At 36.6% G+C, this 19,546-nt stretch overlaps 1 protein-coding gene and 2 pseudogenes across 1 annotated transcript; 2 read left to right on the top strand and 1 right to left on the bottom strand.

Moving 5' to 3' along the window:
- On the top strand, window positions 1-5,510 carry LOC143557134 (serine carboxypeptidase 1-like). The gene is made up of 14 exons (XM_077046279.1): window positions 1-194; window positions 760-905; window positions 1,497-1,564; window positions 1,678-1,800; window positions 2,093-2,195; window positions 2,272-2,309; window positions 2,393-2,494; window positions 3,001-3,081; window positions 3,175-3,420; window positions 4,169-4,234; window positions 4,319-4,440; window positions 4,647-4,760; window positions 4,854-4,899; window positions 5,421-5,510. Exons 1-14 carry the CDS (start codon window positions 67-69, stop codon window positions 5,502-5,504), a joined length of 1,467 nt encoding a protein of 488 aa, XP_076902394.1. The 5' UTR covers window positions 1-66; the 3' UTR covers window positions 5,505-5,510.
- A 431-nt stretch (window positions 5,511-5,941) lies between these two features.
- On the top strand, window positions 5,942-6,409 carry LOC143557124 (calmodulin-like protein 3 pseudogene; annotated as a pseudogene).
- A 2,683-nt stretch (window positions 6,410-9,092) lies between these two features.
- LOC143557138 (glutamate receptor 1.2-like) lies at window positions 9,093-19,268 on the bottom strand (annotated as a pseudogene).
- Window positions 19,269-19,546: the final 278 nt, after the last annotated feature.

Here is a 19,546-nt window from a genome sequence, read left to right as displayed (position 1 = left end):
CAGATTCAAGAATCTTTCACCCATCCATTTTTTTCTTGGAACCCCAAAAACCATTATTATCAAAACATGTACAAGATTATTCTTTTAATTTCTTTATCATTAACCCTTTTCTTAGCACACTCCGCCCCTGAAAATGCTGCAATTACTCAACTTCCTGGGTTTAATGGAACTCTGCCCTCCAAACACTATGCTGGGTAACCTTGTTCTTCACTTTCTTCTTGATGTTTTCATGCAAGATTTGATTTTTATTGATGGGTTTGCTCTAATTGTGTGTTATCTTTTCTTCGTTGACTTGCTTGTTGATTGTTTCATGTAAAGATTTGATTTTTATTGATGGGTTTGTTGTAATTATGTATTATCTTCACTTGCTTGTTGATTGTTTCATGTAAAGATTTGATTTTTATTGATGGGTTTGCTGTAATTATGTATTATCTTTACTTTGTTGACTTGCTTGCTGATTGTTTCATGTAATGGTTTGATTTTATTGATGGGCTTGCTGTAATTATGTATTATGTTTACTTTGTTGACTTGCATGTTGATTGTTTCATGTAAAGAATTGATTTTTATTGATGGGCTTGCTGTAATTATGTATTATTTTTACTTTCTTGACTTGCTTGTTGATTATTTCATGAAAAGATTTGATTTGATTTTTATTAATGGGTTTGTAGTTATGAATTATCTTTACTTCCTTGACTTGTTAGATTTTATTTCTATTTATGGGTTTGTTTTAATTTTATATGATCTTTATTGGGTTTGCAGGTATGTGACAATTGATGCAAACCATGGCAAGAAGATGTATTATTATTTTGTTTTGTCGGAAAGAAACCCTTCTCAAGATCCGGTTGTTCTTTGGCTCAATGGTGGTCCTGGTTGCTCTAGTTTTGATGGGTTTGTTTATGAACATGGTATGCTTTAGTTTATGTACTGTTTTATTGAATCTTTTGTGTTTTTCATAAAAATTTTATTAATTTTTTCTTTTTAGTTGGCACCAATTAGGCAAATAACAAAGGGAACTTGCTTGTAATCTTGAATTGATGTCAAAATTGACTTGATTCCGGTATAGAAAATGGTTGAATATAGGGGTATGTGGATGCGCCTTTTGAAAGTGACCGTTGATATTTCAAGAATCAGAATAAGATGATAAGATAATCTGTTGTGGGTTAGGTAGAACATTTTACATTTAGCTCAATAATCAAGTTTAATTAACCAAATCAATCACAAATTTAATATAAATAATAAACTATCAACAATTAGTGGTTTTTATATATTTATGTTAATTATTTATTTTTATTTATTTAATATTATGTAAGGGTAGTTTCGTATTTAATGTCTATTTTATGATTACATATATGTAAATTGGTTAATCAAAGAGGCCCAAATCCATATATAGGATCAGGATATGTGTTTGTGTATATTATTGGGTACCTGCCTATGAGTTGTTCACTTATTCCTGGATTATTTAGTTGGTCTAAGAACAAGTCAATGGTGTTTTGCAGGACCGTTTAATTTTGAAAAAACCGGAGGCTTTCCCAAGCTTCATCTCAATCCATATACATGGACCAAGGTTTATAATTTATATATGATGATATTTTTGAGTTGTTATAACCAGTATTACATAAGTTTGATCATTAGCAAGAATACTAATCTTGGTTGCCATTTATATTCGAATTTGTTTAGGTTTCGAATGTGATATATTTGGACTCTCCAGCAGGAGTTGGAATGTCTTATTCGGAGAATAAAACCGACTATGTAACTAGGGATACACAAACAGCTTTAGACTCGCACAAATTTCTTCTTGAGGTATTCTTGAGAAAAAGGATTAAAATAAATTAAACACAAAATGCACGGATGTTATTTTCTATATCAGTTTTATACCAGTTTTATACCCTTTTAAAATCTAATTTGCAAACATTCGTTTCCATTTTACAAACCATCTCAACAAATTTTTTTAACGGCAAAAATTAAACATTTCAACTTTTTTTTCACCAAAATGTTGTATTTATAGTTTATTTATTAATTATATATGTAATATGTACATGCTAAATCATAATTGTTCAATTAACATATGGGCATTTTGGTTTTTGGATTTTAGTGGTTTAAGTTATATCCCGAATTTCTTTCAAATCCATTTTTCATTGCTGGAGAGTCATATGCTGGAGTTTACGTCCCTACACTATCTTATGAAGTGGTGAAAGGTAAATCATCTCATATTAAACCCGAAGTAACACACATTTGAGAAAATTACTAAAATACCCTTCTTGATATTTTCAGGACTTGATGCTGGTGATAAACCTACTCTTAACTTTAAGGTGCATCCTCAATAAATAAACTGCCTGAATGATTATTTGATTATTACAACTTAAATCAATAGTTTTAATGTAAGAAAATTTAGGGATACATGGTGGGAAATGGAGTTACAGATGAAGTGTTTGATGGCAATGCGCTTGTTCCATTTGCACACGGGATGGGCCTTATTTCAGATGAACTTTATCAGGTACACTTCGACTTTTGAGGTCAAATCTGTTAATTTCCAAGTTCAACATAATCATATCAATATTGTTACATAATGTGATAATCTCAATCCAATTATTCCTTTTTTGGCAAATGGTTTAGAAGTCAATAATTAAATATAGTTCCATTAAGAGTCGTATAGCTTTCATATTAGATTTGAAGCTAAGAAGTGGCCCGTTTGACTTAACTGGTCAATCAGTGTATACTTTTCCTATCCGTTGGATCTTTTACTTTAAAGGTGAAATCTTGTATTTTCAAGATTTTAATTATAATAAAGTACGATCTTTGACTTTCAAGGTAAAATATTTGACCTTTAAGTTTCTACTTCCAAAATGATCTTTGTAAATTTTTGTATATTTCAAACCACAATGATCTTTGTAAATAATTGTCACAAACCTTACGATACCAAATTTTGAGGCTTTTCGTCCATTTGACTTGAAAAGTCAAACTGTATCTTTATGAACAGAGGTTGACCGTAAACACATGCAGGAAGTTACCACAGAGTGCGAAGGCAACTATTACGAGCCCACAAACAGTGATTGTGAAAGCAAGCTTGCGAAAGTCGACGGGGTAATCTTCCTGCCTTTTATTATTTCTCATACAGTTAACTTGAGTTATTAAATTATATCCTTACTTATCTTGAATTTGTTCTTGTAAATCCAGGATGTTGATGGCATAAACATTTATGACATTTTAGAACCATGTTATCATGGTGATAGTTCAAGTAAAATTAGACTTGGAACGCCAAACTTGCCAGCTAGTTTCAGAATATTGGGTGAGACCGAAAGACCCCTTCCGGTTCGAACCAGAATGTTTGGGCGGGCCTGGCCTTTTCGGGCCCCGGTTAAGCCCGGTTATGTGCCTTCTTGGCCCGAGCTTCTCAATAGTGAAGAAAACGTTCCGTGTACAGTAAGTCATTTTTTCCCCAAATCAAGTCAATCTTGATTGTATTTTATTGATAACGAGTCGAACAGTTTAATGGTCACTGAAAGTTGAAATTATATTCAAGCACACAAAAAAAATAATAATAATAGTATCATTTTTTTAACTAATTACAATCTTGATTGTATTTTTATTGATAACAAGTCAAATGGATCAAACGGTTTAAAGGCCATTGAAACTATATTCAAGCACCTTAAAAATAATAATAACATTAATAATATTAATATCATTTTTTTTGAAAGTAAGTCAATCTTGATTGCATTTTAATAATAGCAGGCCAAGCAGTTTAAAGGCCGTTTAAACTATATTCAAGCACATTAAAAATAATAATATTTACGTCATTTAAAAAAAAATTATGTCAATCTTGCTCAAATTTTATCAGTAACAGGTCAAACTGTTTCAAGGTGGTTGAAACTATATTCAAGTGCGTTAAAATTAATAAAATATTACTAGATATATCATTTTCTTTATAACTTATGTAAATCTGGATTGTATTTTATTGATAACTGTTCAAACAGTTTAAAGGTCATTGAAACTATATTCAAGCACTTTAAAAAAATAACAGTAATAATAAAATAATTTATTTTTTAAATTATGCCAATCAACGGATCAAACATTGTTGGCACTTTATTAAAGATTTAGTATTTACAGTCTTGTAAATTGCTTTATTTAATAAAATAAAACCAATCTTATATCTGTATATATATTTTTGTAGGATGATGAAGTGGCAACCATATGGCTAAACAATGAAGCAGTCCGGAAGGCGATTCATGCTGACCCGGTAAGATATAATATATTTCTAATTTTGTGAAGCTATACACCAACTAAATTCTTGACAAAAAATAAAATTTAAATGATTACTCAGATTAGTGTGGCGGGAAATTGGGAGTTATGTACCGATAAGATAAAATATTATAGTGATGCCGGAAGCATGATCCCGTACCATAAAAACCTAACCGCTCGTGGTTATCGGGCCCTTATTTTCAGGTATACTTGTTTATTATTTAATCATAAACACTCTTATTTATAGATTTTTTTTCTGCACTAGCACGTCAACGTTAATTTAAGTAATTGTTGTAGATGTGCCAATTTTGGCCCGTTGACTTATAAACGGGCTGATTTGGTTAATAATATTTGTAACTGGTCAAACGGGTAATAAATAGTTAAATTATAATAATTTTATGCTTGTGCAGTGGGGATCATGATATGTGTGTTCCTTTCACCGGAAGTCAAGCGTGGACACGATCGTTAGGTTATGAAGTTATTGATGAGTGGAGGAAGTGGCTGGTTGATGGTCAAGTCTCGGGGTATGTTTTTATTTTTTTTAAAATAAAAATATAAAAACGTTACTTTTTATTATGATGTCTATATTTATGCACAAATGTTTCTTGTGTTTGTAGATTTATACAAGGATACGACAAGAATCTCACGTTTCTTACTGTTAAGGTATGCCATATGTATGATATCGGATTGATGCTTCAAGACATGCACTTTAATGCGGTTTTATTTGTGTTTTAAGACATTAGCTTGGAAAAGAATTTCCAAGAATGTGGAAATCATTTAAAGTGAATTTTTTGGTGGTGGTGGGGGGGGGGGGGGGTGGCTCTCCATGAAAAAAAAATCCTGGGACTTCTAAAGCATTATTGTATATTGGATTACTAGGATAATCAACGTACATTTAGTGGAGGGGTTTTCAGTACAAAACCAATTTTAAGTAGAGAACTGTGAAAACTACATAAGTACCGTGTACATATTGATTCAAATATGTTACATAAGACATGCTAAGTAAGTCACTATGTACGAGTGTTGATGCAGCTCTTATGGTTTCTACAATTTTGAACTGGTTATGTTTTAAGTACGCCCTATATACATGCATATACTTAAACCTAGGAATTAGGCTATAATACCATTTAAGCTATTTTTTCGTGTGTTTGATAGAATTTGGTTTTATGTTAACGCTGATGTAGGGATCGGGTCATACGGTGCCGGAGTACAAGCCTAAGGAAGCGTTGGTGTTTTACAGTCGTTGGCTGGAGGGAAAGACGATATAAGAAAATAACACGTGTTTGTCACGTTTTATTATGTACTTGTTAATTTAAGAATAATTTTGCCATAGAAATAAGAAAGAAAATGCCATGGTGATAAACTTAAATAGCAAATATGTTGTGGCATTTACATTGTTGCCTTGGTGTTTGGTTCCTTTTTACATTATTAACCAAGTTACTATTTTTAGGAAGTCCACAAATAGTCCCTCATGTATCCTCTCCTAATTTTTCTCCCAACCACAAGCCCCTTCAATTACTCCATTTTCTCCTCAATAAGCCCTCCATTTCACCATTGTTACTATTTTTTGCATATTTCATTTTCTTTCTCATTATGCCTCCATCATGATTTCATAGCCATGTTCTTATATTAATCATTCCATTTTCCTTCCTATCGTACGTAAAAACCACAAAACATTTGATTCGGTTGATTAACATATGTGCTATTTCCGTAAAACATGGATCCAGCAGAGCTACGCCGTGTTTTTCAGATGTTTGATCGCAATGGTGATGGCAAGATCACAAAACAAGAGCTTGCAAAGTCTTTAGAGAACCTTGGTATATACATACCGGATGATGATCTTGCACAAATGATTGAGAAGATAGACGTCAACAAAGACGGGTTTGTGGACATGGAGGAGTTTGGTGAACTTTATCAGACAATATTGGGCGAGAGGGATGAAGAAGAGGATATGAGAGAGGCGTTTAATGTGTTTGACCAAAATAGGGACGGGTTTATCACTGTTGAAGAGTTGAGGTCTGTTTTGGGATCGCTCGGGTTAAGGCAGGGTCGATCCGTTGAGGAGTGTAGGCTTATGATCAAAAAGGTTGATGAAGATGGTGATGGAATGGTGAATTACAAAGAATTCAAGCTAATGATGAAGGCTGGTGGGTTTGCTGGTTTAGAAACTTGATTTTCATTCAAGTCTTATTTCATTTTCTTATTTCATATATTATTTAATTATCCTTCTATTTGAATGTTGCATAGATGCTTAACATCGTTCACAAAGTAGATATTTGGTCTAATGTAGTTTTTGTCTTATTTTGATGTAAATTACACCAGATGTATTCTTTTGTTTTTGTATCACTCATATTTTTCTAAAGTTTTGTGTTATTTTTGTGTAAATTGCACGAAATGTATCGAAAATTTTTTTGTAGTACCCGTGTTTTTATAAATTCTTTAGTAATATATTTAAACAATTTCACTAGTTAATTAATATACTGTCTCAAATTTCAAAATGTTAACGTAGTGACAGTTTTTAAAAAGATTTACCATTTACAAAACCAAACTTATATTTTGATATCAAGTTGTGAGCAAATACACAAACGAAAAGAGCTTTACATATACCAAAAACACAAATAAAATGAGCTTTAATATCAAGCTAATCCATCCTAAGGTTCTATCTATTACACCACATATGCTATGAATGCATAGGTGTTACATTTTTGGGTAGAACATCCATACAACATTAGTCCTCACGAGGACATGTTGATGGTTAAGTGACGTGTCCTGAAATTCTGTATGTGCAGATTGAAATGTATTTATCCTAAAAAATTTAATAATTATCATTAAAATAATAATAATAATAATAATAATAATAATAATAATAAAATCTACACAATATCAAATGCACCGGTTTTTGTGCACTAGCTTTTCAATTGATTCTTTGAACATCTACACAACATCAGAGATTTAATACCGTTGTTAAAATTAACATAACAAACACTACAATAATTTATATCATCTTGAAATATCCGAATGACTAATACGAAAAGTATAAAGGTGACATGAAAGATCTCAATGAGCGGTTATGGTGGAGATCTAAAGTTCAAGGGACAATCTAGTTTTCTTTTTCTTGGAGTTCAAGTTTATTTTGTATTTATCTTAACGTTTAAGATAAACATTGTTTAGTATTTATATTTATAATTAAATAATTTCCTAGTTTGAGTAGGATTAAGATTGTGAGTGCTAAATAAGCCCATCGGTAGTTTTATTTATAATTGTGTTCCGTTCTCGTTTATTATTAATAAAAAGAGTCGCATAAGGTTTATGCAAATCGGGTTTAGGTTTCTTGATTCACTTGATCGAATAAGTTCAACATAACCCACAATGTACTATAGTTTATGTTGGGTAGGCTTGTTCTAGAAGTCACTGATCAGCTTGAGCTCCATCGCCACTTCCTTGCCCTTGGTGCTCAAATAGCTGAAGAGGTACGGGTTCATTCTAATAAATGGGAAACACCAAATCCATTCTTTATGGTAAACAAATCAAGTGCTCTTGGGGCAGTACACCGATTGCTATGCTGTTGGTAGCAAAGACTGATCAAGATTTTGAAGGAATAAATGTGAAACAGCAAGGAGAGGCGTGCAATCAAGATTTTCAAGTTTGTGAAGAAAAATGAAAAGAATAACAAGACAAAACAATACAAATGAAATTAGCTCATTAATCTTAGAGCATCCAATATCTTAAGGTTTAGATAATAGATCCATGTAACTGAAAAAAACGCCATGCAATTTACATCCATAAGTTGATAGATTTGATCTAAAAGGATCCGCTACACGTTAAACAAATAAATTGGTCTCTATATCATAATGACATTTCGAAATAATATATTCCTCAAAGTGGCCACTAAATTTCGTTGCATGACGAAAGCAATGATCCAATCGACCTCCAGTTTTGCACGAAGTAAGTAAATCTCGGATATCAATAGGGCCAACGCTGAAGAGCTTCCACTAACAATAGATGATATAGTGACAACTCCATCAATCACATTCCCTCCACCCATGGCTATAAATACCTTGATCATCACTATGAGGTATTCATTCACACTTCACATAATACATCAATCACTTCTGTATTTTCTCTCTTTATAAGACTGTACTTATTTTTACGCCGGAGGGTGGTTACGGGAAGACCCCTCATCTTGTCCGTCCCGTAAAGAGACTCACGGTGGTCGGTTTTGCAGGAGTTTATCAGGATCCAATTGGAGATTTGATTCAGCCTTACGTCAGATTCATTTCATAACCCGTACTTGATGGAAATATAGATCCGATCCTTACGGGATTAAATCCGTGTTTCTTCAATGATGCATTGTTTTTGTTATACTTTCAGTATGTATCCAAAAGATATTTTGCTTATATGTTTATATGCATCTTTTACATATGGTCTGTTGTGTTTATAAATGCTTGATGGGCTAAGGCTAAGGTGAAAGAAGGATAGTTGGGCTTATGCATGGTATGGGCTTATGGTTCCGTTGGATTGAGCTGAAGATTCGTGTGATGGGCCACAACTTAATAAAAAGATACTTCGACTAATTCATTTAACCAGAGCGTTACAAGAACACTTGATTTGCTGCTTTCATCTTCTACCTTTTTTCAGGGTTTCAACATTCTTAATGAAACTCATCTTAGTAGCACTCGTTTTTGTGTAATTGATGTTCGCATTAGTTTCGAGATTATTTGTTGATTGAATCTGTAATTCGCAATATACCATTTGTATTCATTGATTCTTGTTAGTTGATGAATAAACGTTTTTCGGTTTGCGGTCATACAGTGTCATTTACTGTTTGTGACAAGTTATATATAATCTAGGGTGGATCAAGTTAGGATATAGTATATGAGTAATACATATGGGAACACAAAGCGAAGTAAGTATACGAGAGGTATGAAAGCCAAGACAGCCACACCAAGATAATATAAACCACGGAAATTGTGAAGGGTTAGAACCGTTAGTTTCCCTAAGTGAGAATCTTCAGGTACAAAAGATGAATCTTTCTTGAACCATTTCTGCTCCAACTTCTTCAGTTCCCCTTCTTCTCTTAGTTTTGAAATTTCCCTTGATATATCTGGCACCAATGGTGATCCTTTTGGAAAGACCTGAAATAAATTAAAGAAAGGATAACTAGTAATTTTATTTTACTGTCTAATATGCAAATGCTTGTTTATTTAAACATTAAAAGTTGATTACAAGATAATCAACTCAAATTTTTTATAATAAGAAATATATCGATCATGATCAATATTGTAGCAATGAAACGGACTTACAAAGCCAAGCCCATTAGTGCTGGGTTCATAAGAGACCATACGGTAGGCACTACCATACTTGTGAGGAATAGCTTAATATATGGGAACTCGTCCATAATAGCAGCAACGCCATCTCTTTCTAACGCCCTTGCGTATTCTTGTAATGAGTTGTAGGGTAGAAGAGAAGGGTCCTTAAAATTCGAGTTGTTAACAATAACTCCTTCAATGAAAGAACCAGCATGGTATCCTATCTCAATCCCTCTTCGTGTTAACTGAATTTGCTCAACAGTTAACATGGAACTCAAAGCCGCGTTATAGCATGTAACCATCATAAGGACTATGAATAGCCACACGATAACCAAAAGCCTTGACAAATTACTTGAAAACTCCGCTCCTGGGAATCAGATGATAAATGTTAAAGAAGGGTACCCGAGGTCCATGGCATGCGATATTGAAATTTTAGAAACAGAGAGAGAGAGAGTTTACTATGACTAAAGGTAAGAGTAGAGAAAGAGAGCCAGAGGACTGGTCCAACAACTTCTTGCCATGGACCTCGGAATGCTGGGTTTATAGGATATTCTATAATCCATATTGTAGCTCCGATTATGAAAAAGGAGCAAGTAGTTGCAATCCACATACGTGCATCCAAGGGCTCCAAAAACCACCACATTTTTCTCAGATTGGGTTCATCTCTAGCTACCGTCGCAACGCCTAACTCAGTGTAAGGAATTGTGCAGTCAACATATAAGGATCTATTGGCAGTAATCGTGGTATCCCCTACAACTGCATCGTAATTCTGAAGACAAAGATCAACTAGTTATTCCTTTTCTCCAAGTGTATGGAACAATATGCTTGTAAATTTTATAATTGACTGTTCGATGTCTCTACCTAATTAAGGTGATATATTATGCATTATTTACTCTACAAAGTTTGATTATCAACTATAATAAAACTCGTAGATAGATTAACTTAAGTAAGATGCCATTTTGATGGTTAAACTCCTACCAATCACATAATTAACGAACTGTTGAGTAGTTGACATTTGACAAACTAATTCAAAGAATTTATATATAAAATTAATAAAAACATTAACTTGCAAAAATTTGGATTGTTAATATCTTGAATTTGTAAATCATGTTCTAATTTCTTGCTTATGGACCAAAAATTTGGTGGCAAATTATAGATTTAGGGGGTTTCCATGGTGGGCCAGATGATATCAAGAAAGCCAGATTTGATATTTTTATGGCTGCATTTTGGAGAATATGGAAGTACCAGAATGACAACGTCGGGGTTTCAGAATTGTAGAAGACATTAAGGAGAGGAGTCTTTTCTTTGGGTGACTAATAAGTGGAACTCAAAATGTATGGATTGGGATAGGTGGCGTGCATTCTCATTATTCTGGTAATTATCATGTTTGTTGTTTTTGGCTGTGCCTAGCATTTTTGCTCGTGTTTTGTCGTTTGTGTTTATATATAATTTTCAGTTAAAAAATGAATCATACCTGAAGATAGACCTCATATATAAGTTGATTATAAGTTTCTGAATTCGGTCTTTTATTTGCGACGGAAAATGGAACAAACTCGTATGGTACTTTATATGAATAACGCTTTAATGGCAGCATCAAAGACGTCTATGCAGAACCCCTTGGCAAGCGTTGCATTGGTTTGAGGATCGTTTTCTACAGTTAAGAATTCTTCAAATCCAACAAGTATCGGAACACCAATTCGTAGCTTTTTGCGTGTTTGCAACATTCGACGTCTTGGAGGGATCAGAGATCCTCCAGGCCAGATTATGCCTTCAAGACCATTTATGGAATACGGTTGTTGATGAGTTGGTTTAGACTTTAGATACACGGTGATGCCATCGTCTTCCGTCCAAAACCCGACTCTTTTCTCTCCTTTCCCAATCACATTTACTATTTCCAATAGCTTAGCAACGGATTTCCTGTTTACAAGATGAAACTCACCACTCAACCCCTTGAATTTAACATTAAGCAACTCTTTTAGAAATCGCATTCCACTTTCTGTTGCTTGGATATTTGTGAAATCCATTGCCTTCATTACATCAACCTTCTTTCCATCTTTATAAGGTCTAATTTCAGCTCTTTCAACAGCGGTTGCTAGTGCAATAGTTGCATCATATGCCAATACGTTCAAGATATTGGGGCTGCTTAAGATAGATTCTTTCCTCAATCTTCTGGAAAAGTTACGAAGTTGATTTGATGTAGAAAGGAATAATTCGTTGCCCTTCATTCTGTCAAACCATTTACATAAATACAGGATATGTCCCATCTATTTAGGGAAAATACTAACTAATCAATATTCTCTATAATTAGCCGATTTACATTCTAATTATACATATATCAATTAGATCCCCCGCAGTCGAAGATGGAGGTTCACGAAGGCTGAGACTGGTACGAAAATCTTCAAATAGGACTTTTGGAAGACCCTTCGTAAAGATGTCGGCAATCTGGTAACGAGACGGGACATGTAAAACGCGCACGAGACCTCGTTGAACTTGTTCACGAACGAAATGGATATCAAGCTCTATGTGTTTAGTTCTTTGATGCTGAACTGGGCTACCCGATAGATAAATGGAACTCAAGTTATCACAATACACTAAGGAAGCATATGTAAGAGGGCGATGTAGTTCCAGAAGAAGGTTCCGAATCCAGCAGATTTCGGCAACTACATTTGCAATACCCCTGTATTCGGCTTCGGCACTCGATCGCGAGATGGTTGATTGGCGTTTCGAGGACCAAGCTAGCAAGTTATTGCCGAAGTATACGCAATATCCCGATGTCAATCTACGAGTGTCGGGACACCCTGCCCAGTCGGCATCAGTGTAGGCCCGTAAAGAGGTCGATGTGAGCAGTCCAAGAGTGAGCCCGAGATGAGAAGTGCCCCGAAGATATCGTACGATACGTTTCAAACTGTCCCAATGCGGAAGGCGTGGGGAATACATATGCATGCAAACCTGTTGAACCGCGTAAGAGACGTCCAGTCTCGTGAAGGTGAGATACTGGAGTGCTCCGGCCAAGCTTCTGTATAGAGACGGGTCTTCGAACTCAGGTCCGGTTGCCGGAAGCTTTCCTTTAGTGTCAACCGGGGTCGTAACTGGTCTGCATGAGGTCATGTCGGCTCGATTTATTATGTCTTGTGCATAGTTCTGCTGTGAAAGGAACATTGTGTTACCCGTTCGTTTTACCGATATCCCCAAAAAGTAGCTGAGCGGTCCCAAATCTTTCATTGCAAATTCCGAGCTCAGATGATCCATTAGGTTCAGACGGAGTTTCTTAGACGATGTCGTGAGAAGAATGTCGTCGACATATAGTAATAAATATGCGGTGTCGGAACCATGATGGTAAGTGAAAAGCGAGTTGTCACTTCGGCTTTGGTTGAATCCCAACTTGAGAACAAATTCGGTGAACCGTTGATACCAAGCTCGGGGGCCTGTTTCAGCCCGTATAGAGACTTTTTAAGCAAGCAAACATGATCTGGGAACCTGTTATCTCGAAAACCCATAGGTTGGTGCATATACACCGTTTTGTTTAAGTTCCCGTGAAGAAATGCATTGGTGACATTGAGTTGGTGCATAGCCCACGACTGAGATAATGCAATAGAAAGAACCGTGCCCATAGTGGCCGGTTTGATAACCGGGCTAAATGTTTCACCGCAATCGATACCAACCTGCTGACTCCGTCCATCACACACCAAGCGCGCCTTGTAGCGCTCCAATGACCCGTCTGATCTAAATTTATGCGTGAATAACCACATGCATCGTATAATGTTCATGTTTGGTTGGTGTGGGACTAACTCCCACGTCTTGTTTTTAATAAGGGCATCGTACTCGTTGTGCATGGCGTTTCGCCAAACTGGTGTAGACAAGGCAATTTTCGGTGATTTGGGCAGGGGTTCGATGTGAGTGGAGTGAAGGTTGAAATGGGTTTTTGGTTTAGAGATCCCATCCATGGCTCGCATGCGCATGGTGTGAGTAGGAGGGGGGCGTAGGAGGTGTTGGGGAGTGCGGGTATATGGGTTGGCTGGGTACGGTGTTGGTGGGTACGGGTTTGGAGCGGCGGGAGTAAGTAAGGATGGGTGGGGATGGAGTAACCGATTGAGGGTTTGTGACGTGTGGACCCTGATCATTTGGATTGTGAACGGGGGTCCGAGGAGGATGGTGATGGGCAGATGGCAGGTTGTTAGAGTGTGGGCTGGGAGTGGGACCGTGTGTTGGGGTGATGGGTGGGGTTGGTGGGTCGGCTGAATCAGCAGGAGGTAGCGTTTGAGAGGGTGGTGTGTGAGGAGTGTTATCGATGTTTGACCATATGGTGGGGTGTGGTGGTTCGGACAGGAAGGTGTATGGATCCGATGTCGTGTTAGGAGTTTTGCCGTAAGGGAAGACGACTTCATCAAAGATTACATGACGGGACGTAATCACTTGACGGGTTTTGAGATCAAGACATCGGTACCCGCGATGATTGGGTGGATAACCAAGGAACACACATGCATTCGACCGGTGTTCAAGTTTATGTATCGCGGTGGATGGTGTGAGTGGGTAGCAAAGACACCCAAACACTCGAAGATGAGTGTAAGATGGCTGACGGTTATATAGGACATTGGTGGGGTTGTTGAGATTATTAGGTTTTTTTGGTAGAATATTTAGGAGATATGTGGTTGTTTCAAGAGCATAATTCCAATAGGTGTTGGGTAGGTTGGATTGTACAAGAAGGGTGCGAACCATGTTGTTGATGGTGCGGATTTTGCGTTCCGCTTTACCATTTTGTGAAGATGTGTGAGGGCACGATAGACGAAATGTCATACCGTGTAGGTTAAAGAATTGATGAAACGGATTATTGATGTATTCTTTTCCATTATCGCATTGTAATTGCTTGATGCGTTTGTTGAATTGTGTGTTAATCAGGTTATAAAAGTGTTGAAATATTGAGAAAACCTATGATTTCCTACTTATTGGGAATGTCCGTAGAAAATCCGAAAAATCATCAATAAATAAAACATAGTAGCGGTGACCCCCGGAACTCAAGATTGGTGAGGTCCAAAGATCACTGTGAACAATCTCAAATGGCAAATAAGTACGATTGCAAGAATTAATAAAAGGGAGTTTGACACTTTTCCCAAAAACACACAGTTCGCAGACACGTTTATTAGACTTTGAAAAAGAAATAAAGGAGGATTTCTTGAGAGACTGCAAAGGACATGAGCCAGGGTGACCAAGACGTTGATGCCACAGTGTTTGTGTGATCGCCACATTTGCTGATGGAGACTTGATTTTCGATAGCATTTGTGGCGTCAGAAGATACAAATCACCGGTACTGTTGCATCGGAGGATAGGGGTCCGCGTCTTGAGGTCCTTCACAGAAAAACCAAAAGGGTCAAATGTAACAGAAACCCAATTATCTGTGATTAAACGTCTAACAGATAAGAGATTATGGATTAAATTAGGTGCGTAAAGTACATTGGTTAATTTGAGGGGCGGAAACGGTGGGGTAATGTTTGATTGCCTTGTCCAACAACAGGAACCGTAGTCCCGTTTCCAACGATAATATTACGATGATTGCCATTATTAAAGTAAGACGTGAAGTTACCTGGTTGGTTAGTTATGTGGGTAGTTGCTCCGCTATCCATGGCCCATGGAGTATCCGGTGGATTGAGTGACATTGTATATAGGGCCTGTTCAATGTCGGTCGGGGCATAACTCGCTGCGTAGGCCTGATTAGGTCGTGGACCGAGGATACCCGGGTTTTGATTAGCAGTGGACCGAGGGGTGGTTGGATACGGGCATGGTGGTTGGGCAGACCATTGATTTGCTTGTGAACCTTGTCCCCAAGAAGGCTGAAACACCCATTGACCTTGAACCGAAGAGAAAGGATTTGAAGGCTGTTGAGGGTTGCGGCTAGGTGGCCCACGGCTGCCATAGCGGCCACGGCCACGACCACGGGACCTGCCTCGGCCTCTGCCGCGGTCAGCATGAGAGTCAGCCGTGGATTGCTGGTCCGACCGGTGGTTTTGGGTCTCGAGTTTCTGAGACGTTGTGGCGTGAAGAGCAGCCCCGGCAGTCTGTGATGCGTGCAGTGTCATGTTGGTCTTCCGATCGTATTCACGCATGAGCTTGGAGCGTGCCTCGTGGAACGAGGGTAGTGGCTGAAGGTTGGAGATCAACATAGCAATCCCTTCGTATTGCTCGTTAACCCGGTGACGAGTTGTTGTACCATCTTTTCATCCGTGAGGGGTGCCTGCACGTTAGCAAGTTGGTCACATATTACCTTAACCTCCTGGCAATAGGCTACCATGCTATCAAATTTGTCTAGACGGGTATTGTTGAGTTTTTGGTTAAGGTAGATGGCTCTAGATGATTTGTTGTCTTGGAATAAAGTCTTGAGGGTGGTCCAAGCTTCGCGGGCAGTAGTGTTCGGCTTAAGAATGGTGTTGAGAAGGTCAAGGAGATGGTGCCATAGATCCATTGAAGGACTATGGCATCCAACCGATCCCAAAGATCAGCAGCCGCGACTTCGTCGGGTTTTGCAGGTGAGGATGTGGCGGCAGGGGTGGGTTTTGGGAGGAGGTGATCGTAGACTTGATAAGCCCGGCAGTATATCTTGAACAATTCCGACCACGATGTATATTGGCCGGTTTCGTTGTCGAGGATGATCGGGACGACGTTTTTGATGTTGGAAACGGTGATTGCGGGGTGTAATTTAGAATCCATTGCAGATGCTTTAGAGGGAGGATCGTGATAATAGTGGTGGTATACCGCCAGCGAGAGAGATGGGCGGCGGTGTATTTAGGCTAATGATACCATGTAGAATGGAATAATTCGTTGTCCTTCGTTCTGTCAAACCATTTACATAAATACAGGATATGTCCCATCTATTTAGGGAAAATACTAACTAATCAATATTCTCTATAATTAGCCGATTTACATTCTAATTATACATATATCTATTAGGATAAGGCATCTCAAACCTAGAACTCCTTGAAATGATTCAAGAACCTCCTCGTCTAACTCCACAGGATCAAAGAAGTTCATAGTCTTATCTGTTACTATCCAAGCATATCCTGTGGTCATCAGTCCCACTCTTTTTGCATACGTCAATATGCGAAACGCTAACAAATGAGAGACGTAAATGATAAACACCATTTCTTGCAAGTTCGATAGCTTACGAAACTATTTGATCACTGGTTGCTAATGAAGAAATTGCACTCTTATAAGATATCTGAACATTTTTTTCTTGGAAAGAATCAATAATATATGGCACGCTTTCTCTTGCAAATTCACTGTCCTCATGAACAAGGATGACATCAGCCCATCTAAATGATTCAGCAATCGTTGCTAGACCCTTCCACTGGATGGTCTCATCTTGTGCCGTTTGAAGCAAGTAATGATGTGCAGCTGAGTTCAATGACGGGCTTGCAGTTAATGAAATAACTGGAACTTTGGTTTTGTCTCCCAAAATGCTAAAGAACTTTCCTTGGAGTGGTGTTTCTGGTCCAATGATTGCTTGCACTTTAAGATTTTCGAGAAGATCAAATGCTGTAATGTGCAAATGAGCAAGCTCAGATACAAAGAAATGTGTAGAGTTCAGTTGCTATTACTATTAGGATGTAGGCTTCAAAAATGGTTGTGACATTAAATAATAATAATTAGTAGTTGTCAAAAAACCTACCACAAAATATAGTGTTTGGATGTGCTTACTATTCTTGAAGTGTTACAATGTGTATAGTGTTTGACATATCAAATTTCGATTATATACCATGGGAAATAAACATGAATAAATTAAAGGTGACTAATTAATTTTACACTATACCATGTGATAATTAGCGTTGTTGCAGCTAATACCAAACAAATTATTCAGATAAAAGCATGTTACCTAAACTCAAAACCTATGCAGTTAATGCGGAAAAATAATGGATATCGGTTGAGGACCGATACATGAGATATCGGTTTTCACGGTGAGATATCGGTAATTTTAATATCATGCATAATTTTTTATATATATAATTTTTATAAGCAGATAATGTTAATTTTATACTTTTTTATGTTAAAATATATAAGTTTGAAGGCAAAAATGTAAACTAGTGAAGATAGAGGGGTTAATTATTATGAGACACAAACTAATTATATATCTTTTATGTAAACTAGAGAAAGAGAGAGGGGTTAAATGTCAAATTCTAAACTTATTTTAACCTAAAAACTAAAAATCTATGTTCTTAGTAATTGCAGCGCCTCTCTCAATTTTTTTCATCCATCCTGGCCAACTTCTTCATTGTTTCCGGCAGATTTTGCAGCGCCGACGTCGGAATTTGCCGTCTAAATCCCCGTGTTGCGGATATCTAGTCACCAAGACCAACCTTATAGGGGAAATCGTAGCCATACCAATGAACCATGTAAGTAAAAACATCGAAAATGGCCTAACCGAGAAACTCGGTGATATAACCGATATTATGAAGCAAAATATCGGCGATATATCGGTCATTATCGCCGATATTATCGGAACCAATATTACAACCGATATCTTGCACCGATATTATAGTAGAGGTTCGATAACCGATATATCAACAATATATCACCGATATATCGCCGATATTAACTGCATAGCTCAAAACTAGCATTTTTTTTTAGTAGTAGGGGTTTGTAGAAAAGCAAAGTGTTTCTAGGCATGGGCATTGGAAAACTAATCAAATATATGTAGCTGGTCTGCTATCTTAAGTATGGACTTTAACCCTCACCATTTAAAAGATGAAATATTATCCAATATCTTGGTACCGTTAGCCTAAAGGACCTTTGGTATTCAATTTCTGAATTATATCCCTTTTGTAAATATTTTATTTAACACGACTTATATTTTTAATTTAGATAATCATTTACATTTTGCCGTATAAGTTGATATTCAATTCCATTTTGCAATGTTTCTAGGCACCACTTTGTAAGCGGAATGAAATTTTCAATTACTAAAATAGCCTACACAAAGAGTCACATTTTTAATAGTTAGAAAACAACTTTGATATTGATATATGTGGTTTTAACCTGTTTCTCGTTTCTCAGTTTCTGTGAGCCAAGAAGCAGGTCCAAAAGCACATTTTTGAGGTATATATATAAAACTAAAAAAAAAGAAGTTAAGATATTAGATTGTTATTGCAATAATATAAATTTTGTAATCAAGTTATAGCCCATTTCCCTTTAGAAAAAAAAACATCTCTTTTTAAAAGAATGAAAACCCTTTAAATGAAAGGAGTTTCATTATTTAAGTAATAATCCATTCCATTAATACATGATAGCCAAACATATTTTAATTTATTCCTTTAGAATGATTCATTTCATTTCATCTCTCATTTTTTTATACCAAACGCTACCTAATACTTGTTATAATCAAGTGTAATTATAAGATGGAATGAGAATTAAATTAAGAAATAATTGGGAAGTGTGGTGGCCTAGCACACAAGAAAGTCGTTCCAAAAAAATTGTAAGAGAACTGACCATCTGATATAGCGCGTAAATCATTTCCTATCGAATCTCTTGTGTGCAACACTAACCTCGTCTTGTACTCGTCGTGTAAAGAGTAAAAATCTGAAATTGCCATGCGAATGCTGCTATGAACCATCTGCCCAAACAATGATGTCATATCAAGAATGACCCCTATAGGTATCTCATGCTTACTGCTAGAACTCATATTGACTACTGGTGATGGATTTGAAACCCGTGTAATTGATAGGGTATGTTTATAATGAGCATTACAAATGAAAAACTTATATGTTTTCTGTAACTCATGAGCTCCATTCTATGAAAATGTGTTTCTCGAACTGCAGCTAACCTATCATTAAAGTCAATCTACAAAAAGTCAACTAGCCATGCTAACAACTCAGACGTGAACAACAAACATGCATGACCGCTCATTACAAAGCTTTGACTTTTATAACGTGAATCCATTATAATAAGAAACTAGATCACGTACAATTTGCTTGACTTAATCACACAAATCAAATAACATTGAGTAGATTATGGTTTTGTTC

The sequence above is a fragment of the Bidens hawaiensis genome, unplaced genomic scaffold, assembly GCF_021521415.1.
Source record: "Bidens hawaiensis isolate Kalapana, Puna unplaced genomic scaffold, B.hawaiensis_p1.1 tig00018836_1, whole genome shotgun sequence".
NCBI classification, from domain to species: Eukaryota; Viridiplantae; Streptophyta; class Magnoliopsida; order Asterales; family Asteraceae; genus Bidens; species Bidens hawaiensis.
Note: the sequence above shows the minus strand (reverse complement) of the source record. Positions and strands in the feature narration are given on the sequence as shown.